The sequence below is a fragment of the Talpa occidentalis genome, unplaced genomic scaffold (genome assembly GCF_014898055.3).
Source record: "Talpa occidentalis isolate TD23 unplaced genomic scaffold, MPIMG_talOcc4v2.1 talOcc4.12, whole genome shotgun sequence".
NCBI lineage: Eukaryota > Metazoa > Chordata > Mammalia > Eulipotyphla > Talpidae > Talpa > Talpa occidentalis.
In genome coordinates, this window is record NW_023601212.1 from 80,531,200 (window position 1) to 80,556,268 (window position 25,069).

Below are 25,069 nucleotides of genomic sequence, written 5' to 3' on the forward strand. Positions count from 1 at the left end.
GGATGTTGGGCTTGTGGTGGATGTGGTAGTAGAGCGGTAGTGGTTGTTGGTGTTGTGTTGGATGTTGTAGTGGGTGTGGTCTCTGTGGTGGTTGTTGTCAGTGTTGTAGTGGATGCTGTGGTTGGAGTAGAAGTGGTTTGTGTAATTGTGGTAGTTTGGATGGTGGTGTATGTGGCAGTGGGTGTGGTCTCTGTAGAGGTGGTTGTCGGTGTTGTGGTGGTAGTGGTTGTGGGTGGGGGTTCTGTGGTGGTGGTTGTTGAACTTGTGATGGATGTGGCAGTAGGAAGGGTCTCTGTGGTTGTCAGTGTTGTGGTGGATGTTGTTGTGGAAGTTGGAGTGGGTTGTGTAGTAGTGGTAGTTGGTGTCATGGTGGATGTGGTAGCAGATGGGGTCTCAGGAGTGGTGGTTGTCGGTGTTGTTGTGTATATTGTTGTGGGGCGCGAGGAAGTCATTGTTGGTGTTGATTTGGAAGTGGTAGTGGGTGTGGTTTCTGTGGTAGTGGTTGTCAGTGTTGTGTGTGTTGTGGTAGGGGGAGGAGGTTCTGTGGTGGTGGTAGTTGGGGTTGTGGTCAATGTGGGTGTGGAAGGGGTCTCGGTGGTGGTGGTTGTCATTCTTGTGGTGGTGGTTGCTGTGGGAGGTGTTCCTGTGGTAGTGATTGATGTGGTTTTGGTGGATGTGGTAGTAGGCAGGGTCTCAGTAGTGGTGATTGTTGTCATTGTTGTCAATGTGGTAGTGCTAGTGGTCTCAGTAGTGGATGTTGGGCTTGTGGTGGATGTGGTAGTAGGAGAGGTAGTGGTTTTTGGTGTTGTGTTGGAAGCAGTAGTGGGCGTGGTCTCTGTGGTGGTGGCTGTCAGTGTTGTGGTGGATGTGGTAGTGGGATGAGTTTCTGTGGTAGTGGTAGTTGGGGTTGTGGTCGATGTGGTCGTGGGAGGGGTCTCTGTGGTGGTGGTTGTCATTCTTGTGGTTGTGGTTGTAGTGGGAGATGTTTCTGTGGTAGTGGTTGTTGTGGTTTTGGTGGATGTGGTCGTAGGCAGGGTCTCAGTAGTGGTGACTGTTGTCATTGTTGTGGATGTGGTAGTGGTAGTGGTCTCAGTAGTGGTTCTTGCGCTTGTGGTGAATGTGCTAGTAGGAGGGGAGGTAGTGGTTGTTGGCGTTGTGTTGGATGTGGTAGTAGGCGTGGTGTCTGTGGTGGTGGTTGTCAGTGTTGTGGTAGATGTTGTAGTAGGCAGGGTCTCAGTAGTGGTGATGGTTGTCATTGTTGTGGATGTGGTAGTGGTAGTGGTCTCCGTAGTGGTTGTTGTGTTTGTGGTGGGTGTGGTAGTAGGAGGGGAGGTAGTGGTTTTTGGTGTCGTGTTGGAAGTGGGAGTGGGTGTGGTGTCTGTGGTGGTGGTTGTCAGTGTTGTGGTGGATGTGGTGGGAGTGGAAGGTGGTTCGGTGGTAGTGGTAGTCGGGGTTGTGGAAGAATTGGTGGTGGAAGAGGTCTCAGTAGGTGTCGTTGTCGATTTTGTGGTGGTAGTTGTCGTGGATGGGGGTTCCGTGGTAGTGGTAATTGAGGTTGTGGTGGATGTGGTAGTTGTTGGGGTCTCAGTAGTGGTGATTGTTGTGGCTGTGGTGGATGTGGTAGTGGAAGGGGAGGTAGTGGTTGTTGGTATTGTGTTGGATGTGGTAGTGGGCATGGTCTCTGTGGTGGTTGTTGTCAGAGTTGTGGTGGATTTTGTTGTTGGAGTAGAAGTGGTTTCTGTAACAGTGGTAGTGGGGATTGTGGTGTATGTAGTAGTGGATGTGGTCTCTGTAGAGGTGGTTGTCGGTGTTGTGGTGGTAGTGGTCGTGGGTGGGGGTTCTGTGGTGGTAGTAGTTGAGCTTGTGATGGATGTGTCAGTGGGAAGGGTCTCTGTGGTTGTCAGTGTTGTGGTGGATGTTGTTGTTGTGGATGTGGTAGTGGGTGTAGTCTCCGTAGTGGTGGTGGTTGTAGTTGTGGTGAAAGTGGTAGTTCCAGAGGATGTAGTGGTTGTTGGTGTTGTGGTGGATGTGGTAGTAGGCGGGGTCTCTGTGGTGGTGGGTGTCAGTGTTGTGGTGTATGTTGTTGTGGGAGGTGTTTCCGTGGTAGTGGCATGTGTGGTTGTGGTTTTTGTGCTAGTGGGTGGAGTCTCAGTAGTTGTGGTCGTTGTCATTGTTGTGGATGTGGTCGTGGGTGTGGTCTCAGTAGTGGTGGTGGTTGTCGTTGTGGTGAAAGTGGTAGTTCCAGAGGATGTAGTGGTTGTTGGTGTTGTGGTGGATGTGGTAGTAGGCGGGGTCTCCGTGGTAGTGGTTGTCAGTTTTGTGGTGGATGTTGTTGTGGACGTTGGAGTGGGTTGTGTGGTAGTGGTAGTTGGTGTCATGGTGGATGTGGTAGTAGATGGGGTCTCAGTAGTGGTGATTGTCGTCATTGTTGTCAATGTGGTAGTGGTAGTAGTCTCAGTAGTGGATGTTGGGCTTGTGGTGGATGTGGTAGTAGGAGCGGTAGTGGTTGTTGGTGTTGTGTTGGATGTTGTAGTGGGTGTGGTCTCTGTGGTGGTTGTTGTCAGTGTTGTAGTGGATGCTGTGGTTGGAGTAGAAGTGGTTTGTGTAATTGTGGTAGTTTGGATGGTGGTGTATGTGGCAGTGGGTGTGGTCTCTGTAGAGGTGGTTGTCGGTGTTGTGGTGGTAGTGGTTGTGGGTGGGGGTTCTGTGGTGGTGGTTGTTGAACTTGTGATGGATGTGGCAGTAGGAAGGGTCTCTGTGGTTGTCAGTGTTGTGGTGGATGTTGTTGTGGAAGTTGGAGTGGGTTGTGTAGTAGTGGTAGTTGGTGTCATGGTGGATGTGGTAGCAGATGGGGTCTCAGGAGTGGTGGTTGTCGGTGTTGTTGTGTATATTGTTGTGGGGCGCGAGGAAGTCATTGTTGGTGTTGATTTGGAAGTGGTAGTGGGTGTGGTTTCTGTGGTAGTGGTTGTCAGTGTTGTGTGTGTTGTGGTAGGGGGAGGAGATTCTGTGGTGGTGGTAGTTGGGGTTGTGGTCAATGTGGGTGTGGAAGGGGTCTCGGTGGTGGTGGTTGTCATTCTTGTGGTGGTGGTTGCTGTGGGAGGTGTTCCTGTGGTAGTGATTGATGTGGTTTTGGTGGATGTGGTAGTAGGCAGGGTCTCAGTAGTGGTGATTGTTGTCAATGTGGTAGTGCTAGTGGTCTCAGTAGTGGATGTTGGGCTTGTGGTGGATGTGGTAGTAGGAGAGGTAGTGGTTTTTGGTGTTGTGTTGGAAGCAGTAGTGGGCGTGGTCTCTGTGGTGGTGGCTGTCAGTGTTGTGGTGGATGTGGTAGTGGGATGAGTTTCTGTGGTAGTGGTAGTTGGGGTTGTGGTCGATGTGGTCGTGGGAGGGGTCTCTGTGGTGGTGGTTGTCATTCTTGTGGTTGTGGTTGTAGTGGGAGATGTTTCTGTGGTAGTGGTTGTTGTGGTTTTGGTGGATGTGGTCGTAGGCAGGGTCTCAGTAGTGGTGACTGTTGTCATTGTTGTGGATGTGGTAGTGGTAGTGGTCTCAGTAGTGGTTCTTGCGCTTGTGGTGAATGTGCTAGTAGGAGGGGAGGTAGTGGTTGTTGGCGTTGTGTTGGATGTGGTAGTAGGCGTGGTGTCTGTGGTGGTGGTTGTCAGTGTTGTGGTAGATGTTGTAGTAGGCAGGGTCTCAGTAGTGGTGATGGTTGTCATTGTTGTGGATGTGGTAGTGGTAGTGGTCTCCGTAGTGGTTGTTGTGTTTGTGGTGGGTGTGGTAGTAGGAGGGGAGGTAGTGGTTTTTGGTGTCGTGTTGGAAGTGGGAGTGGGTGTGGTGTCTGTGGTGGTGGTTGTCAGTGTTGTGGTGGATGTGGTGGGAGTGGAAGGTGGTTCGGTGGTAGTGGTAGTCGGGGTTGTGGAAGAATTGGTGGTGGAAGAGGTCTCAGTAGGTGTCGTTGTCGATTTTGTGGTGGTAGTTGTCGTGGATGGGGGTTCCGTGGTAGTGGTAATTGAGGTTGTGGTGGATGTGGTAGTTGTTGGGGTCTCAGTAGTGGTGATTGTTGTGGCTGTGGTGGATGTGGTAGTGGAAGGGGAGCTAGTGGTTGTTGGTATTGTGTTGGATGTGGTAGTGGGCATGGTCTCTGTGGTGGTTGTTGTCAGAGTTGTGGTGGATTTTGTTGTTGGAGTAGAAGTGGTTTCTGTAACAGTGGTAGTGGGGATTGTGGTGTATGTAGTAGTGGATGTGGTCTCTGTAGAGGTGGTTGTCGGTGTTGTGGTGGTAGTGGTCGTGGGTGGGGGTTCTGTGGTGGTAGTAGTTGAGCTTGTGATGGATGTGTCAGTGGGAAGGGTCTCTGTGGTTGTCAGTGTTGTGGTGGATGTTGTTGTTGTGGATGTGGTAGTGGGTGTAGTCTCCGTAGTGGTGGTGGTTGTAGTTGTGGTGAAAGTGGTAGTTCCAGAGGATGTAGTGGTTGTTGGTGTTGTGGTGGATGTGGTAGTAGGCGTGGTCTCTGTGGTGGTGGGTGTCAGTGTTGTGGTGTATGTTGTTGTGGGAGGTGTTTCCGTGGTAGTGGCATGTGTGGTTGTGGTTTTTGTGCTAGTGGGTGGAGTCTCAGTAGTTGTGGTCGTTGTCATTGTTGTGGATGTGGTCGTGGGTGTGGTCTCAGTAGTGGTGGTGGTTGTCGTTGTGGTGAAAGTGGTAGTTCCAGAGGATGTAGTGGTTGTTGGTGTTGTGGTGGATGTGGTAGTAGGCGGGGTCTCCGTGGTAGTGGTTGTCAGTTTTGTGGTGGATGTTGTTGTGGACGTTGGAGTGGGTTGTGTGGTAGTGGTAGTTGGTGTCATGGTGTATGTGGTAGTAGATGGGGTCTCAGTCGTGGTGATTGTCGTCATTGTTGTCAATGTGGTAGTGGTAGTAGTCTCAGTAGTGGATGTTGGGCTTGTGGTGGATGTGGTAGTAGGAGCGGTAGTGGTTGTTGGTGTTGTGTTGGATGTTGTAGTGGGTGTGGTCTCTGTGGTGGTTGTTGTCAGTGTTGTAGTGGATGCTGTGGTTGGAGTAGAAGTGGTTTGTGTAATTGTGGTAGTTTGGATGGTGGTGTATGTGGCAGTGGGTGTGGTCTCTGTAGAGGTGGTTGTCGGTGTTGTGGTGGTAGTGGTTGTGGGTGGGGGTTCTGTGGTGGTGGTTGTTGAACTTGTGATGGATGTGGCAGTAGGAAGGGTCTCTGTGGTTGTCAGTGTTGTGGTGGATGTTGTTGTGGAAGTTGGAGTGGGTTGTGTAGTAGTGGTAGTTGGTGTCATGGTGGATGTGGTAGCAGATGGGGTCTCAGGAGTGGTGGTTGTCGGTGTTGTTGTGTATATTGTTGTGGGGCGCGAGGAAGTCATTGTTGGTGTTGATTTGGAAGTGGTAGTGGGTGTGGTTTCTGTGGTAGTGGTTGTCAGTGTTGTGTGTGTTGTGGTAGGGGGAGGAGATTCTGTGGTGGTGGTAGTTGGGGTTGTGGTCAATGTGGGTGTGGAAGGGGTCTCGGTGGTGGTGGTTGTCATTCTTGTGGTGGTGGTTGCTGTGGGAGGTGTTCCTGTGGTAGTGATTGATGTGGTTTTGGTGGATGTGGTAGTAGGCAGGGTCTCAGTAGTGGTGATTGTTGTCAATGTGGTAGTGCTAGTGGTCTCAGTAGTGGATGTTGGGCTTGTGGTGGATGTGGTAGTAGGAGAGGTAGTGGTTTTTGGTGTTGTGTTGGAAGCAGTAGTGGGCGTGGTCTCTGTGGTGGTGGCTGTCAGTGTTGTGGTGGATGTGGTAGTGGGATGAGTTTCTGTGGTAGTGGTAGTTGGGGTTGTGGTCGATGTGGTCGTGGGAGGGGTCTCTGTGGTGGTGGTTGTCATTCTTGTGGTCGTGGTTGTAGTGGGAGATGTTTCTGTGGTAGTGGTTGTTGTGGTTTTGGTGGATGTGGTCGTAGGCAGGGTCTCAGTAGTGGTGACTGTTGTCATTGTTGTGGATGTGGTAGTGGTAGTGGTCTCAGTAGTGGTTCTTGCGCTTGTGGTGAATGTGCTAGTAGGAGGGGAGGTAGTGGTTGTTGGCGTTGTGTTGGATGTGGTAGTAGGCGTGGTGTCTGTGGTGGTGGTTGTCAGTGTTGTGGTAGATGTTGTAGTAGGCAGGGTCTCAGTAGTGGTGATGGTTGTCATTGTTGTGGATGTGGTAGTGGTAGTGGTCTCCGTAGTGGTTGTTGTGTTTGTGGTGGGTGTGGTAGTAGGAGGGGAGGTAGTGGTTTTTGGTGTCGTGTTGGAAGTGGGAGTGGGTGTGGTGTCTGTGGTGGTGGTTGTCAGTGTTGTGGTGGATGTGGTGGGAGTGGAAGGTGGTTCGGTGGTAGTGGTAGTCGGGGTTGTGGAAGAATTGGTGGTGGAAGAGGTCTCAGTAGGTGTCGTTGTCGATTTTGTGGTGGTAGTTGTCGTGGATGGGGGTTCCGTGGTAGTGGTAATTGAGGTTGTGGTGGATGTGGTAGTTGTTGGGGTCTCAGTAGTGGTGATTGTTGTGGCTGTGGTGGATGTGGTAGTGGAAGGGGAGCTAGTGGTTGTTGGTATTGTGTTGGATGTGGTAGTGGGCATGGTCTCTGTGGTGGTTGTTGTCAGAGTTGTGGTGGATTTTGTTGTTGGAGTAGAAGTGGTTTCTGTAACAGTGGTAGTGGGGATTGTGGTGTATGTAGTAGTGGATGTGGTCTCTGTAGAGGTGGTTGTCGGTGTTGTGGTGGTAGTGGTCGTGGGTGGGGGTTCTGTGGTGGTAGTAGTTGAGCTTGTGATGGATGTGTCAGTGGGAAGGGTCTCTGTGGTTGTCAGTGTTGTGGTGGATGTTGTTGTGGGAGGGGTTTTCGTGGTTGTTGTTGTGGATGTGGTAGTGGGTGTAGTCTCCGTAGTGGTGGTGGTTGTAGTTGTGGTGAAAGTGGTAGTTCCAGAGGATGTAGTGGTTGTTGGTGTTGTGGTGGATGTGGTAGTAGGCGGGGTCTCTGTGGTGGTGGGTGTCAGTGTTGTGGTGTATGTTGTTGTGGGAGGTGTTTCCGTGGTAGTGGCATGTGTGGTTGTGGTTTTTGTGCTAGTGGGTGGAGTCTCAGTAGTTGTGGTCGTTGTCATTGTTGTGGATGTGGTCGTGGGTGTGGTCTCAGTAGTGGTGGTGGTTGTAGTTGTGGTGAAAGTGGTAGTTCCAGAGGATGTAGTGGTTGTTGGTGTTGTGGTGGATGTGGTAGTAGGCGGGGTCTCCGTGGTAGTGGTTGTCAGTTTTGTGGTGGATGTTGTTGTGGACGTTGGAGTGGGTTGTGTGGTAGTGGTAGTTGGTGTCATGGTGGATGTGGTAGTAGATTGGGTCTCAGTAGTGGTGATTGTCGTCATTGTTGTCAATGTGGTAGTGGTAGTAGTCTCAGTAGTGGATGTTGGGATTGTGGTGGATGTGGTAGTAGGAGAGGTAGTGGTTGTTGGTGTTGTGTTGGATGCTGTAGTGGGTGTGGTCTCTGTGGTGGTTGTTGTCAGTGTTGTAGTGGATGCTGTGGTTGGAGTAGAAGTGGTTTGTGTAATTGTGGTAGTCTGGATGGTGGTGTATGTGGCAGTGGGTGTGGTCTCTGTAGAGGTGGTTGTCGGTGTTGTGGTGGTAGTGGTTGTGGGTGGGGGTTCTGTGGTGGTAGTTGTTGAACTTGTGATGGTTGTGGCAGTAGGAAGGGTCTCTGTGGTTGTCAGTGTTGTGGTGGATGTTGTTGTGGAAGTTGGAGTGGGTTGTGTAGTAGTGGTAGTTGGTGTCATGGTGGATGTGGTAGCAGATGGGGTCTCAGGAGTGGTGGTTGTCGGTGTTGTTGTGTATATTGTTGTGGGGCGCGAGGAAGTCATTGTTGGTGTTGATTTGGAAGTGGTAGTGGGTGTGGTTTCTGTGGTAGTGGTTGTCAGTGTTGTGTGTGTTGTGGTAGGGGGAGGAGGTTCTGTGGTGGTGGTAGTTGGGGTTGTGGTCAATGTGGGTGTGGAAGGGGTCTCGGTGGTGGTGGTTGTCATTCTTGTGGTGGTGGTTGCTGTGGGAGGTGTTCCTGTGGTAGTGATTGATGTGGTTTTGGTGGATGTGGTAGTAGGCAGGGTCTCAGTAGTGGTGATTGTTGTCATTGTTGTCAATGTGGTAGTGCTAGTGGTCTCAGTAGTGGATGTTGGGCTTGTGGTGGATGTGGTAGTAGGAGAGGTAGTGGTTTTTGGTGTTGTGTTGGAAGCAGTAGTGGGCGTGGTCTCTGTGGTGGTGGCTGTCAGTGTTGTGGTGGATATGGTAGTGGGATGAGTTTCTGTGGTAGTGGTAGTTGGGGTTGTGGTCGATGTGGTCGTGGGAGGGGTCTCTGTGGTGGTGGTTGTCATTCTTGTGGTCGTGGTTGTAGTGGGAGATGTTTCTGTGGTAGTGGTTGTTGTGGTTTTGGTGGATGTGGTCGTAGGCAGGGTCTCAGTAGTGGTGACTGTTGTCATTGTTGTGGATGTGGTAGTGGTAGTGGTCTCAGTAGTGGTTCTTGCGCTTGTGGTGAATGTGCTAGTAGGAGGGGAGGTAGTGGTTGTTGGCGTTGTGTTGGATGTGGTAGTAGGCGTGGTGTCTGTGGTGGTGGTTGTCAGTGTTGTGGTAGATGTTGTAGTAGGCAGGGTCTCAGTAGTGGTGATGGTTGTCATTGTTGTGGATGTGGTAGTGGTAGTGGTCTCCGTAGTGGTTGTTGTGTTTGTGGTGGGTGTGGTAGTAGGAGGGGAGGTAGTGGTTTTTGGTGTCGTGTTGGAAGTGGGAGTGGGTGTGGTGTCTGTGGTGGTGGTTGTCAGTGTTGTGGTGGATGTGGTGGGAGTGGAAGGTGGTTCGGTGGTAGTGGTAGTCGGGGTTGTGGAAGAATTGGTGGTGGAAGAGGTCTCAGTAGGTGTCGTTGTCGATTTTGTGGTGGTAGTTGTCGTGGATGGGGGTTCCGTGGTAGTGGTAATTGAGGTTGTGGTGGATGTGGTAGTTGTTGGGGTCTCAGTAGTGGTGATTGTTGTGGCTGTGGTGGATGTGGTAGTGGAAGGGGAGCTAGTGGTTGTTGGTATTGTGTTGGATGTGGTAGTGGGCATGGTCTCTGTGGTGGTTGTTGTCAGAGTTGTGGTGGATTTTGTTGTTGGAGTAGAAGTGGTTTCTGTAACAGTGGTAGTGGGGATTGTGGTGTATGTAGTAGTGGATGTGGTCTCTGTAGAGGTGGTTGTCGGTGTTGTGGTGGTAGTGGTCGTGGGTGGGGGTTCTGTGGTGGTAGTAGTTGAGCTTGTGATGGATGTGTCAGTGGGAAGGGTCTCTGTGGTTGTCAGTGTTGTGGTGGATGTTGTTGTGGGAGGGGTTTTCGTGGTTGTTGTTGTGGATGTGGTAGTGGGTGTAGTCTCCGTAGTGGTGGTGGTTGTAGTTGTGGTGAAAGTGGTAGTTCCAGAGGATGTAGTGGTTGTTGGTGTTGTGGTGGATGTGGTAGTAGGCGGGGTCTCTGTGGTGGTGGGTGTCAGTGTTGTGGTGTATGTTGTTGTGGGAGGTGTTTCCGTGGTAGTGGCATGTGTGGTTGTGGTTTTTGTGCTAGTGGGTGGAGTCTCAGTAGTTGTGGTCGTTGTCATTGTTGTGGATGTGGTCGTGGGTGTGGTCTCAGTAGTGGTGGTGGTTGTAGTTGTGGTGAAAGTGGTAGTTCCAGAGGATGTAGTGGTTGTTGGTGTTGTGGTGGATGTGGTAGTAGGCGGGGTCTCCGTGGTAGTGGTTGTCAGTTTTGTGGTGGATGTTGTTGTGGACGTTGGAGTGGGTTGTGTGGTAGTGGTAGTTGGTGTCATGGTGTATGTGGTAGTAGATGGGGTCTCAGTAGTGGTGATTGTCGTCATTGTTGTCAATGTGGTAGTGGTAGTAGTCTCAGTAGTGGATGTTGGGATTGTGGTGGATGTGGTAGTAGGAGAGGTAGTGGTTGTTGGTGTTGTGTTGGATGCTGTAGTGGGTGTGGTCTCTGTGGTGGTTGTTGTCAGTGTTGTAGTGGATGCTGTGGTTGGAGTAGAAGTGGTTTGTGTAATTGTGGTAGTCTGGATGGTGGTGTATGTGGCAGTGGGTGTGGTCTCTGTAGAGGTGGTTGTCGGTGTTGTGGTGGTAGTGGTTGTGGGTGGGGGTTCTGTGGTTGTAGTAATTGAGCTTGTGATGGATGTGGCAGTGGGAAGGGTCTCTGTGGTTGTCAGTGTTGTGGTGGATGTTGTTGTAGGCAGGGTCTCAGTAGTGGTGATTGTTGTCATTGTTGTGGATGTGGTAGTGGTAGTGGTCTCAGTAGTGGTTGCTGTGTTTGTGGTGGGTATGGTAGTAGGAGGGGAGGTAGTGCTTTTTGGTGTGGTGTTGGAAGTGGTAGTGGGTGTGGTGTCTGTGGTGGTGGTTGTCAGTGTTTTAGTGGATGTTGTGGGAGTAGAAGGAGGTTCTGTGGTAGTGGTAGTCGGGATTGTGGTAGATTTGGTAGTGGAAGAGGAAGTAGTCTCAGTAGGTGTCGTTGATTTTGTGGTGGTAGTTGTTGTAGATGGGGGTTCCGTTGTTGGTATTGTGGTCGAGGTGGTGGTGGTAGTGGGTTCAGTGGTAATGGTCGTCAGTGTTGTGGTGGATGTGGTGGTGGGAGGTGTGGTAGTGGTTGTTGGGGTTGTGGTGGATACGGTCATGGGAGTGGTCTTTGTGGTGCTGGTCATCGGGGTGGTGATGCCAGTGGTCGTAATAGTAGTAATGGTGGTGGTCGGTGTGGTGGTTGACCTGGTCGGGGGAGGCGTGTCAGTGGTGGTGGTGGCTCCCGTTGTGCTGACTGTGGGAACTGTGGTGGATTTTATTGTTGTCATTGGCCTGGTAGTGGTGAAGTGCGTTCCTGGCGTCCCTGTCTCGGGAGTTTTGGTATAGGCGCTGGTGAGCGTCACTTGTGTCTGGGTCATGCAGGTGGTGGTGGGGTAGCTGGTGGTGACGGTCAGGGTGGTTGGGTTTATGCACTCTGTGGTGCTAATTACCACCACCGTGGTGGCTGGCATGGCCCCCACCTTGAGGACATACTTGGTTGGAGGGATTGTGGAGGTGCTGGATTTGATGGTGGGTTTTAGCAGTGGGTCCAGAAGGGGATAAAGGGTGGGGGAGATGGGGTATGGGGCAGAAGGGTTTTGGGGCATCCTGATTGGCCCCTCTGCTGTGCCTGTGGCGTGTGGGGCGCTGCTGAGAGCAGTGAGGGCTGTGTCTGCTCTGGGGAGAAGCTCCATGGAGACAGATGTGCCCGTGGAGAAAGCTCCTGTGTTAGCGGCAAGACAGAAGAGTTCCGAGGTGAACCGTCTCTTGCGTTGTCACACCACCTGGTAGGCTGTCTACCCCACTCTCAGAGCCCCCGATGGGAGAACACGCCCTTGCTGACTCCCCTACCACAGGCAGTTTGGGGCTGCGGTCTCGGGTGAGAGCCAAAGCGGCGCTCCCTGGGATGGCTGCCCAAGGGGGCTGGGCTGCGGCCCCCACTTCCTAGTGACTGACCTTCCAGCCCGAGGCCAGCCGAGACCCCTGCCTCCTCCCTCTGCAGCCCCCTCCCTCCACACACCCGTTTCCCTCACTCTGTCCCGCTCTGCTCGCCCTGCCCGCTCTCTGTCTGTACCCTCTCTGCCCTTCTCCCTGCGATCCTCTGCGGCCTGTTCTGACTCAGCTCCGACACGGGGCAGCAGTTAAGAGAGGCAAGAGAGAATGACCCCCGCCAAGGCCACACTGGAGTGCCACTCGCCAGGGGCACCGGCTGACGCAGGGCCAGAGAGGGAGAGCTTTACGGAGAACGGGAAGAGGAGAGACAGAGATTGCAGCTCAGGTTCTGTGGAGGCTAAGGACAAGGACAGGGGACCACACTGAGGGGCTGAGGGATAAGCCCTGAGAAGGAAACTACCAGGAAGAGAGCGCTCCGCAGCAGGCAAGAGTCCCAGAGACCCTAAGGTCCAGCAGTGGGCGTTACTGCTACAAGTGTACACACTGTCAGTCACCTCTGCTATTCCGCCACTTGGTTAATTGGCAAACCAACACGAACCCTCCATCTGCAGATACCATCAACCCCATTTACAGGTGGAAGGAGAGTGAGGGGCAGAGATCCCCTGATGCCACATGCTGGGGTGGGTATGGGAGTTCGTGTGGCCTCTGCAGGCCCAAGCAGGAAGTGCCTTCTCTCCTGCCCACTCAGGGGCAGCCTCTTCCTCGCCTCTGCTTGGCTCATCTTTGCTCTGAAAGCTCTTTTTTTTTTTTTAAAGATTTATTTATTCATGCAAGCACTGGGTACAGTCAGAAGCGGGGGAGGGTGAGAGAATTCACCAGAGCCAGTGCGGGGAACAGAACAGGCAGACTGACGAAACACACTGCTGAGGGAAGCAGTGGGAGCAGCAGGAGAGGTCTGTGGCACCATGTGGGACCCTCGCCTGTGGACGGGGATCAAACGGGCATTGCAGAGGCTGCAGGCAGCTTCACAACCCAGCGCTCAACCGCTGCGCCACCAGGGGAGGCCCTCTGAAAGCTTTTTGCTTCTCATCCTACGGGGAGTGTCAAGGAGGCAGATGGAGGGGAGGTTGGCCCCAGGGTAAGTGAGAGGGTGGACAATGGGCCTCTGGGTTGGGATGGCCTAGGGTTGGGGGTAAAGCAGATGCCAGGGGGCAGAGGGATAAAAAGCACAGAGGAATTGTGGGGTTCCTAAGGAGCAGGAGAAGGTCTGGGGCACCACACTGGGTTGCCTCAGACCCACCCTTTGGAAGCAAAGTGGGCCTTAGGATCTTCCCACCCTGGCCCTGCGGATAGTGGCTGTGCCCCAAAACGTGACAGTGTTGCCCTGGGAGAGTTATGGGCAGATTGGGACATGGGACCCCAGGAACCAAAGGCAGAAACACCCCAGAAAGAGGAGGGCACCCCAGGGTACTCTCAGGCCAGCACAGAAGGAAGAAACAGAACTAGTGTCCCAGGTGGAAGGAGCCCTTAGGTTGGGGAGTGGAGGGTCTGTGCAAAAGGCCGAGGGGCTCAGAAAACGGAGTCAGAGTGGGAAGAACACCCTTGCTAAAGCTTACTGTGCTCTCCTGGTGCGAGCACTCTGCACCTTCCGTCCTAGCTGGTAACCCACTGACTGGCCCCAGCTCCCCTCTCGCGCCTCCCCTGCCTCAGTTCTCCCTGCACACAGAACTCTGGGGACCTCCTCCCCAACTTCCCCTAAGGCCTCAGAACCACCCCAACATGCCCACCCGGTGTCATCAGGAGCATCTCTCTGGTGCCCCCTCACTTCACCTCCTCACCTGCAGTCCCAGGGGAAGCCCTGAGCATCCAGAGGAGGCCGAGGAGCCCGAGCAGCTCCATGGACCTGGTGTGGCAGAGCCGGCGCTAGCACAGGGACAACAGGACAGCAGGGCAGGGAGGAGCCAGTGCATGCACTGCGGCACCCCGCTCTAATGACAGAATGTGTTCATTAGTCCTGTTGGGAAAGCGCAGCTTCACCTTTGCACCACCCACTTGTCCCTTCCTGTGTCATACTTCAGGGCTGTAGGAAGTGAAAGGCCAGGTAGGAAAGCTGCTGGTGGCCCAACCCCCAACCTACCCAGCCCACATAGCTGTTTCTAAGAAAAGCCCTTCCCTCTCCTGCCCCCCACCAAGAACTAGCAAAATGGGTGGAGAATACACTTCTCAAGGACTTTGGACTCTGGGATCTGGGCCCTCCTCTGAATTTTCAGCTACAGAGAGGAAGGTGGAACCTCTGTGATCTTCAAAGCAGTAGGAGCATGCAGAATTCAATCAGAAGCCATTTTGTGTCTGAAGGTGTGGGCCAGAAAGGGAAATACAGGTGGTCAGTGGGAACGGTCAATGAAATGACTAGTGTTGATCCAGCAGATGACCAGCTATCATCGATTCTACCCAGTGTGGGCTAAGTGGTGAAGAACAAACACGCTTTCTCTGCAGGTGGGAGTGGGAGTGAGTTGGACTCCTGTAAAAAGGCATTTTGGTGGCATCTCTTAAAATTCTAAATGCAGGCTCCAGGATCCAGACATTCCACCGTGCCATCTCTGTGTTCAGGAGGCACTTTAGGAGGCATTCACAGGATGGTCATTGCCATTCCAACAGAAACTGGAAACAACCCAGGCAGACCTCAATAGAAAACTTGAATGACCTAGAATATTTGACTACAGACTCAATGCTGGAATCAAAAGAATGGCACCGTCGCGTAAAGACCCTCAGAATGTCTTATTCAGTGATACAATTTTGTTAAAACACACACGTATGTATTTCCTATGAACATACACACACACACGTGAGTGCATTTAAAATTTGCAAAGAGGGTCAGCTACCCCAATAACAGAGGCAGGGTCAGCCCACAGAAGCTTGAAGGAACTAAGTTTGTCTCTATTTGTAGTGTTTTGACAAAGATTCTATCCTTGATCAAGCTCAGCGAGGTTCCTCTGAGCTCTCTTTCTTTTTTTGGCATAGAAGAACTGGGGTGTAGGACAGAGGTGCAGGGTGTGAAAGGATTCACCGGAGACACTGTGGGGAACAGAACAGGTAGATTTACTGAAATACACTCCTAAGGTGAGCAGCAAACAGGACAGGAGAGGTCTGCTGCACCATGTGGGTTAGCTCCCTGGCCGGGGATCGAACTCAGGCCAGAGGGGTGAAAGTGCTGAGACATAACCCCTAGGCCATCAGGGGAGCCCTGAACTCTCTTCTTAACTAGGACTTAACTTTGGTCTATAAAGACTTGTACAAATATTAACCTAGTTTCTAGCAGCTCAAGGATAACACTAGACCCCATAAAGTGCCTGCCTGAGAAAACTCAAAAATGCCCAAAAAAATTCCACACTTGAAAACAGGACACCCGTTCCCAGCCACTGTGGAAAGGTCGAAGCCAGGTTAGCAAAGGTAGAGCACTACTTAGCAAACCTGATGGGTGTCACATGGACCAACCGTGCATTGTGGGGATGCATTCTGTTGCCTTGGGCTGGGAGGGGGGCCCAGAGCCAGCAAGGCAGGTGCAGCTCAAGGGAAGGGGTTGGTGGGGCGCAGGGCCATTCTTGGGATCCACCACTTCAATTCCTTAACAGATTTGACTTCTTCGTGCAGCACTGAAATATTTGTTCCACAAGGTCTTCCTGTTTCCCAAGGCGTGTCTCTGGGACTGGGCTAAGTAGTTAAGCCCCCCCGGGCTGGCCAGGGTGCAGGGCACAAAGCACAAAATGCCAGTCGCTGTGCTGAGGACACATGCAAATGCACCCTGTTGTAAGGCACACCGTTGCTGGGGAAATGGATCCCCCATCTAGCTTCAGGCTCCCCGATTCTTCCTCACTTCCCTCCCCGCACCCTTCAATTTGATCTCCCTCTACTGCCCAAACATCTTTCTGCTCCGGGCACAGACCTCCTTGTCCCAGACTTTTCTTTCTCCAGGCCTTTGCCTGACCTTTTTCCTACATCAAGAATGTTCTCTCGGGCCTCCCTGGTGGCTCAAGGGTTAAGACACAACCTATGAAGCTGTCTGTAGCCACTGCAGCATGAGTTCGATCCCAGGGAAGGGAGCTACCCACATGGCGCAGCAGACCTCTCCTTACTCTCCCACTGCTCCCCTCAGCAGTGTATTTCAGTCAGTCTGCCTGTTCTGCTCCCTACTCTGTCTCTGGTGAATCCTCTCACCCTCCACACCTCTGGCCTGTACCCCAGTTCTTGTATGCGTAAATAAGTAAATCTTTTTAAAAAAAAAAAAAAAGTTCTCTCTCTTTCTCTGTGTGTGTGTGTGTGTGTGTGTGTGTGTGTAAGTCTCTCTCTCTTTCATTTTGCTCTTAGCTCCACCAAAATGCTATCAGGATGTGTGTGATCAGGAAGTGACCACTCCCATTCCTGAAATTTCATAGTGCTGACAACCTGTCTCTTTCTGCTGGCATTAATTATCACTTGATGGCAGTCATTTGAATGCCTGCCCAGAAGGGGGAGGGGAAGGTGAAATCTTGGTACTGAGCCAAAGCAACAGACACTTCGCCTCCAGAGCGGGGGAAACTCCTTTCCACTCAGGGAGAAGAGGGCCAAGGTAAGGCGGCTGAAGTCTACTTGCTGCAGTCCAAGAAGACCCCATCCCCACATCGGGGTCCAACCCTTATGGGAAAAGCTGGAGGGGAGGGAAGGGAAGAGGTGCACCCCCATCACTTACCCCTGTGCCGCACCCAGGCTGGCAAGCACGGCCCTAAGTGTCACAGACCCTTCTCTGGGCTATGCACACACCGCCGAGACCCAGAGGTGGCTCCAAAGAGGAATGTGATCCCAGCCAGGGTTCCCACAGATGAGAAGGTCGTTGGGGAGAAGGACTGGGCACAGGGGGGAGGACTGGGGCTGAAAGAGGGCGAACTTGCCCAATCATCAGTGACCCACCTTAGGGCCCCTTTCAACACCTATTCCACAGGCCAGGTGACACTCAAGTGGGGTTCAAGGGAGCTCAGTGAGGGGTTCTGGCCTCTCTCCATGGTCCCATGATGTCTCCCGCACTTGGGGGAAGACTTAAATCCAGACGTGCCCTCCTCGACGTTGTCCTCACACGGGACCCAGGCTGATGGCACATGCCCTACCTGGGACATTGCCACTCTCACGACAGTGGGAAGTGAGAGATAGCTAAACCACAGCTGGCTCTCAGTCACTTTCCAGAGATGATGTGCATCTGTTGGCCCTTGCATGTCACTTGGTTGTCCCTGAGTTTGACAGGATAAAGATATAAAATCCTTCATCCACAGGGAAAGGCCCCAGCTGCCAGGTCCAATATCAGTGGGCAGGGAAGGGTAATCCTCCTGGAAAGTAAGCAAACATCGAACAGTGACACCGTCTATGGCCTCTGGTTATGGTTTGCACCATGAAGACCCCTCCGTGACCCATCAGTTGACTGGCCTGGTGGGTCTTTGAGAGTTGTCAGAGCTGTGCTAATGGAAATGGTCCCTGTAATGACAGAAATAGGGGGATCAGTTGGGGAGCTGGTGAGCTCAACCCAGTAGTCAAGGAGGAGAAACTCCTCTTCTGGAAAAACTGAGGCTGCATTATGTCTATTCCTCTGTGAGTTGGTTTTAATGTCAGTATTCCCTATTTCTTAACTGTGAAATGCAAAAGATCATATCCTACCATCTCCCACCAGATTCCTTCCATGACTGTCTCTTTTCTTCTATAAATTGTCCAGAAGTCATCCCTGTTGTTACCAATAAGGAAGTCCAGGCCAACTTGAGGATGTTTCTGAAGGTTCAACAAAGTAATATCAAATCAAGGAAACCGAGTTTCACCTTTCCCTGTCATTTATCTTCCTAGGAGCTGGTGTAAGGAAGTTCTGTTAACACTGGCCTACTCCCTACAGTCAGTCTGGGAACAATTGTTTTCCCATGGAAACCAAGGATGCCTTTGGTCTGCTGGTTAGAGAGTCCACAGAACACTGAACAGTAAACACTCATCTAAAACATAATTGAAACGGAACCAAAGTTAATGGGACTGAAATAATCCTTTGTTGAGTAGCAGAGGCCATGAGGGAAAGCTGGCTTTAGTTCCTGTTACAGTCTTACTGCTTCCAAACTTGTTATAGGTTTTGTTTTTTTTTTTTTTTCCTGCTTGGAAATGTTACTGTAAAAGTGCTTATTTATATGTGCAAGTACAAATGCTCTCTTAGTGTTTTTTATTTCTTTGTATAAGAACTTAATGTATAAATTACCTCTGGCTTTGGAGAACCTCAGTTCTTGCTGAGTTTTGGGAGTAGGGATTCAGTCCTGATATCTAGATAAATGTCCTACTTGAACCACCTTAATAAGTGCTTTTGCCCCAATTTAGAAAGTAAAAATATTTAGAAAGTAAAATTTTTAGAAAGTAAATATTTAGAAAGTAAAACTGGTTTTCCCTATTAAGATCTTAAAGAGCAGGGCCTCCCTGGTGGTCCAAGGGGTTAAGACGCAACCTATGAAGCTGTCCACAGCCACTGCAGCACGAGTGCAATCCCTGGCCAGGGAGCTACTCATATGGCATATGGCGCAGCAGACCTCTTCTGTCTCGCCCGTTGCTCCCCTCAGTAGTGTGTTTCAGTCAGTCTGCCTGTTCTGTACCCCATTCTGTCTCTGGTGAATCCTCTCATCCCCCACACCTCTGGTCTATATCCCAGTTCTTGTGTGCATAAATAAATAAATCTTTAAAAAAAAAAAGATCTTAAAGAGTGTGCTTAGGAATTGTATTTTAAATATTTATGTATTTTAAGTATCTTCCGTATCTACACCATGACTGTTTTTAGTATATTTGTTGAAGTTGGCATTTAATTCAAAACTAAAATTCAAGATAAAATTCAAAATATGTGTACAAGATAAAATATACACATAGATTACTAGAAAACCTGGCTGTGGTACACATGCTGGAACACTAACTCTGAAGGTAACATTTGTGTAGCATTTTTCACTTCTGCATATTGCTTTTACATCATTTTATGGTATGAGTAGATGCCGTAGTTTCAAAAATATTTCCAGGTCCAATGTTATTCTTACAATTTATATCACAGAGAATTTAGTTCAATGGATTAAGAATAAAATATTGTTGGTTGGACTGTTAAAAGCAAATCACTTCCCAAGCCACATGGAATATTCACCAATATAGACCACATTGTGGGCCATAAAACACAGACATTTAATAGAGTAGAAATTATACTGAATCTGGTCTAACACCACAATGGAATTAAACTAAAAATAAATAACAAAATATGACTGGGGTCCTCCCTGGTGGCGCAGCGGTTGAGCGCTGGGTTGCAAAGCTGCCCGCAGCCTCTGCAGCATCAGTTCGATCTCTGGCTGCTCCCCGGCCACCGGAGGGGGGTCCCACATGGCACGCAGACCTCTCCTGCCGCCCGCTGCTCCCCTCAGCAGTGTACTTCGGTCCTTCTGCCTGCTCTGCTCCCCGCTCTGGCTCTGGTGGATTCTCTCACCCTCCCGCGCTTCTGACTGTACCCAGTGCTTGTATAAATAAATAAATAAATCTTTAAAAATATATATATAATATAACTGGAAAATACAAAAATATGTAGATGTTAAAAACACACTTGTAAATAACAAATGAAAGAAAGAGTTGCAAATAAAATTTTAAAATAATTTGAAATAAAAATGAAAACACAACTTCTAAAAATTATGGGGCACAGTGAAAGCAGTGCATAGGTGGAAATTTATAGAATTGAACACATTTTTTAAAAGAAAATTAAAATGAATCATCCTAAATTTCCACCTTAGGAAACTAGAAAAAAAGAACAAGAACAATAAAATATAAAAAGAATTAGATCAGAAGTTAATGAAATTGAAAACAACAAATTAATAGAGAAATAAAGCCAAAAGATGGATAAAATCAATCTATAGCCATGTCAGGAAAGAAAGAAAAGACACAAATTACTAATATTAAACAAAACCAGGACATACTATGATCCCATGGACATTAAGAGGAGGATAATAAAGGAATTCTATAAATACTCTGTGCCCACAAATTTGAAAACTTAGAAGAGCTGGACCAGTTCCTTGAAATAAGCAATTTGCAAAACTTATACAAGAAGAAATAGATTATCTGAATAGACCTATATTTAGTAAATAATTCAATCAATAATTAATAACCTTCCAAAATCAGCATTAGACCCAGATGGTCTCACTGTTGAATTCTATCAAATATTGAAGGACAAAAATTCCTTGTAGATTTTCTATAATTTCTGTCAGAGAAATAGCAGGAGGAATACTTCCTAACTCATTCTATCATATGAGGATAGCATTACCTAAGACAGTATGAGGATGGCAAAACCAGACAGGGACAGTGAAAGAAAACCACAGACTAGTATCTCTTATGAATATAGACACAAAAATCTTCTACTATCTAGTAGCAAATAAAATTTGGCAATATAAAAAAATAATGTCGTCAACATCACTGACTGATGGGGATGCCTCCTGAGAACACTGTCATGGGATTATTTATTTCACCCTTGTACAAACACCCTAGAGGGCGTGCACACAAACCTAGAAGGTACAGCCCACATCCACCTTGGTTTGCAGGGACCACCACATCATCGTGTGGGCTGCACCTGTATGGAGCTAATCCTAGAAATGCAAGACAGGTTCAACATTTGAAATTCAATGTAATTTATCCTATCAACAGACTAAGGAAAAAGACCACACGATCATCGCAGTTGATCCAGTTGATTTGACAAAAATATATTTGGCAAAATCCACCAATCAGCGAGAGGCCTTAGGGAGCCTGGAGGTGCTGCTTTGGCACCCAGGAGTGTCTGCCTGAATGATGCTGGCTCCACAAGTGAAGCACGCAAATTTCCGGACCACGTGGGAGACTGGTGGTCTGCATATGCCGGCTTGCCACCAGTAGGAATGACTCCTGGAGGAACCTGATTCTCAATTTAGGACTTTTTGCTGCAGGAGTTTGCAGGGCTAGAATTTGAATGACATTGACCTAAGGGCACGTCAGCCAGGACTGTAGCCAATATCCAGGGAACCCTTGTGCAGTATTCAACCTTCTAAAATGGATCTTCCATCCGTAAGCCTTGCCTGCCTCAGGTAAGTCTGATCCAGATGCACACCTGGCTCCCTGCCGGGATTGCTTTTCTTCACTGAGTCCATTTGAAACTCCACGTCTGTTCAACAGTCAGACTTCAGCTAACATATTATTCTCTGTTCTGTAAAGTTCTGTACGTATTTCTTTTTTTCTTTTTTTTTTTTATTTTAACATTTATCATTTTTAAAAATTTTTTAAACAATATTTGCTTTCCCCCAGCCCCTCAGGTGTAGTCCCCATAGAATTTCCTTCCCCAAGGCACCTGTGCACCATCACCACAGTCCCCTGTGCTCCTCCCTCCCTCCCTCTCATCCCTCTCCCTCCTCCTCCCCTGCAGTATGTCTCTGGTTTATAATTGTTTTTGCTTTGTTGTGTTTTGTACTGTTATTTTTTTTACACTGATGTCTTACTTGGTTCCTCTATATTCCTGTTATAAGTGAAACCATCCGATATTTTTTTTTCCTTTTGGCTTATTTGACTGAGCATAATTCCTTCTAGCTCCATCCACGTTGCTGCGAATGGCTTGAGTTTATCTTTTTTGATTGAATAGTATTCCATTGTGTATATATACCACAGCTTCTTGATCCAGTCATCTATTTTTGGGCATTTGGGTTGTTTCCAGGTTTTACCTATTGTAAATAGTGCTGCAATAAACATAGGTGTACAGGTGTTCTTTTGAATCACTGTTTTTGTGTCCTTTGGGTAGATCCCTAGTAGTGGAATTGCCGGGTCATATGGTAGCTCCATTTTTAGTAGACTGAGGAACCTCCAGACAGCTTTCCACAGTGGTTGGACCAGTTTGCACTCTCACAAGCAATGTAGGAGAGTTCCTTTTCACCGCATCCTCGCCAACATTTGTTGTTGCTTGTTTTTTTGATACTTGCCATTCTTACTGGTGTAAGGTGGTATCTCATTGTGGTTTTGATTTGCATTTCCCTGATGATAAGGGATGTTGAACATTTTTTCATATGCCTGTTGGCCATTTGCATTTCCTCTTTGGAGAAATGTTTTTTGAGTTCTTCTGCCCATTTCTTGACTGGATTGTTTATTTTGTTTTTGTTGAGCTGTGTGAGTTCTTTGTATATTTTTGTGATCAGTCCCTTATCAGTTGAATGGAGTGCAAAGATTTTTTCCCAATCAGTGGGGTGTCTCTCTGTTTTGGTTAATGTATCTTGCTGTACAGAAGCTTTTCAGTTTGATGTAATCCCAGGTATTTATCTTTGCTTTCACTATCACTGCTTTGGGTGATGTGTCTTTTTTTTTTTAAAGATTTATTTATTTATATATACAAGCACTGGGTACAGTCAGAAGCACGGGAGGGCGAGAGAATTCATCAGAGCCAGAGTGGGGAACGAACAGAACAGGCAGACTGACGAAACACACTGCTGAGGGAAGCAGCGGGTGCAGCAGGAGAGGTCTGTCGCACCATGTGGGAACCTCGCCAGTGGCTGGGGATCAAACCATCACTGCAGAGGCTGCAGGCAGCTTTGCAGCCCAGTGCTCAACTGCTGCGCCACCAGGGGAGGCCCTGGGTGATGTGTCTTTAAAGATGTTTCTGAGATGTATGTCTTGTAGTGTTTTACCTATATTTTCTTCTATATATTTTATGGTTTCAGGTCTTATGTCCAGTTCTTTTCTCCATTTTGAGTTGATTTTTGTGCATGGTGAGAGGTAGTAGTCTACTTTCATTTTTTTGCCTGAGGAAGTCCAGTTCTCCCAGCATCATTTATTGAACAAACTGTCCATGTTCCATTGCATATTCTTTGCTCCTTTGTCAAAGATTAGTTGTTCATGTAAGTGTGGCTTTATTTCTGGGCTCTCTATTCGGTTCCATTGGTCTGTGTGTCTGTTTTTGTTCCAATACCAAACTGTTTTAATTATTATGGCTTTGTAGTATAGCTTGAAGTTTGGATGTACATATTTCTTAAGTTTCTGCAGGAAGTGCTCTTTGTTTGTGTCCTGAAGAATAACCTAATGGTATTTAACAAGTATTTGAAATGAATAAAACATGCAAAGACAAAAAATTAAAATTCCAAATTTATTCCTGTCAAAAACTCTCAATAAACTAAGACTAGAAGGAACTTCCTCAACCTGATAAAGGGCATCTACCAATGAAGCAAAACAAAACTAAAAACAGGGCCTCCCTGGTGGCACAAGGGGTTAAGTCTCAGCACTATGAAGCTATCTCCTGCCACTGCGACATGAATTCGATCCCTGGCAGAGAGGGACCCACATGGTGCAGCAGACCTCTCCTGTGTCGCCCGCTGCTCCCCTCAGCAGTGTATTTCAGTAGATCCTCCTGTTCTGCTCTCCACTTTGTCTCTGGTGAATCCTCTCTCTCTCTTACACACACACACACACACACACACACACACACACACACACCCCACCTCTGGCCTACACCCAGTTCTTTTTATTTTTTTTTAAACATTTTATTTTTCTTAATCTTTTTTTTTAATTTATTTATTTATACAAGCACTGGGTACAGTCAGAAGCTAGGGAGGGTGAGAGAATTCACCAGAGCCAGAGCAGAGAGCAGAACAGGCAGACTGACGAAGTACACTGCTGAGGGGAGCAGCGGGCGGCAGGAGAGGTCTGCGCGCCATGTGGGACCCTCGCCCGGCGCCAGGGATCGAACCAGTGCTGCAGAGGCTGTGGGCAGCTTCGCAACCCAGCGCTCAACCACTGTGCCACCGGGGAGGCCCTGGCCTACACCCAGTTCTTGTATGCATAAATAAAATAAATCTTTAGAAACAAAAAACACTAGTCTACACTGATGTCTTTTGGTAAATACAGTGTAGACTGAGCTTTAGAACTCCGGCTAGCTCAGTCATGAGGCTCAAGAAAATAGATAGTCTCTGACTTTCTGTCGGGCCTTGTGTAGGGATTCCAGTTTGTCCTTCCTCAGGCTGCTTTGTTTCTGTTGAAAGAAGAACCCATGTCCACGCATGACCTTCTTACCTTTTTTGAGTGTGACCACTTTGTCCTCCAAAATCTTGCCTTTAGTAGGAGTTTTATGGTCCCAGTAACTGTAAGTGACCATTAAACTAACCCTTTAAAGCTAAGGTCATTCATAGGTTTTTCAGCATAGTTCTTTATTATATCAAGAATAACTTACAAACAGAATTCCTCACAGACTCCATTGTCCATTAAAATGTACTACAGGACCTCCCTGGTGACGCAGGGGTTAAGCACTGCACTATGAAGCCATCTGCAACCTCTACAGCACAAGTTCAATCCCCGGGAAGCCAGGGAGCAACCCACATGGCAAGGCGGACCTCTCCTCTCTCTCTCTCGCCCTTTGCTCCTCTCAGCAGTGTATTTCAGTAGATCTACCTGTTCCCCACTCTGTCTCTAGTGAATCCTCTCACCCGCCCACATCTCTGGCCTGTACCCCAGCTCTTGTATGCATAAATAAATAAATCTTTTAAAAAATAATAAATAAAATGTACTGCATTACTGCATATGTTTGTAACCATCCTTGTGATGTATCCTGTATCTATGTTGTTAATAATAATAAAATGTTAAATAAGTAAAATAATAAGACACTTATTAATCAATAAAGTGTTCCTGCTGTCATAGTGGATGGGCAAAAAAAGGGAGAGAGGTAGAAAGGGAAAACTCAGTAGGAAAATGGGCAGAGAGTATGAGTAAATAATTTACAGAAGAAATTTGAATATCAAAGATGAGAGCAGCACAAGTTCCTAGTGGCAAAGAAATGCAAAGTAAATTAGCATTAGCAGTAGAAAATAAACTTATACCCATCAAATGAGCAAACTGCCAAAATGTAAAACAAACTACTGTTGGAGAAAATTTAGGAAAACAGTTACTATATCTCAGCTTTTGCTGATATCTGACAATTAGAATACAAATAAAATTAAAATCACCCACACCACCAATATAGCGGTAACACCTCTGCAACTCTATCGAAATAAAAGCAATAATATATATGGACTTAGGTACAAAATCGCTCATTCTATCCTCAGAGACTGAACTATTGAGGGGTAGCAGTTGGGCGCATGTGGGACAATGGAGTTAGCCTACCTTCAAGCAAAGGTGAAATAGCCTTATCAGGGAAAGGAGGGAGCTTATTTTGTGTAGCTCAACGGAGGGTTCAGCGGGCCCAGGGGAAGGAGTATTGTCCTAGTCACTAAATTCTCACACCAGTTCTCAGAATACCATTCTTTCCCCTCCAGCACCCTGACTTTCAAATGAGAGATCTGGCAAAACTATGAAATTCAACTGATGTTGTTTGGTAAATACAGTGTAGACTGAGCTTTAGAACTCCGGCTAGCTCAGTCATGAGGCTCAAGAAAAAAGACAGTCCCTGACTTTCTGTCCAGGCCTTGTGTAGGGATTCCAGTTTGTCCTTCCTCAGGCTGCTTTGTTTCTGTTGAAAGAAGAACCCCTGTCCACACATGACCTTCTTACCTTTTTTGAGTGTGACCACTTTGTCCTCCAAAGTCTTGCCTTTAGTAGGAGCTTTATGATCCCAGTGACCGTAGGTGATTATTAACTATTTTTATCACTG

At 48.5% G+C, this 25,069-nt stretch overlaps 1 protein-coding gene across 1 annotated transcript; it reads left to right on the top strand.

Annotated features, from left to right (window-relative positions):
- Positions 1-878: 878 nt before the first annotated feature.
- LOC129145543 (uncharacterized) lies at positions 879-20,480 on the top strand. Its single transcript, XM_054693920.1, is given in 9 exon segments — positions 879-891; positions 977-2,865; positions 4,252-5,319; positions 6,706-7,797; positions 9,193-10,838; positions 13,269-13,330; positions 20,209-20,325; positions 20,328-20,414; positions 20,417-20,480. Coding segments are annotated over 9 exon segments (6,021 nt in total). The 3' UTR covers positions 20,464-20,480.
- Positions 20,481-25,069: the final 4,589 nt, after the last annotated feature.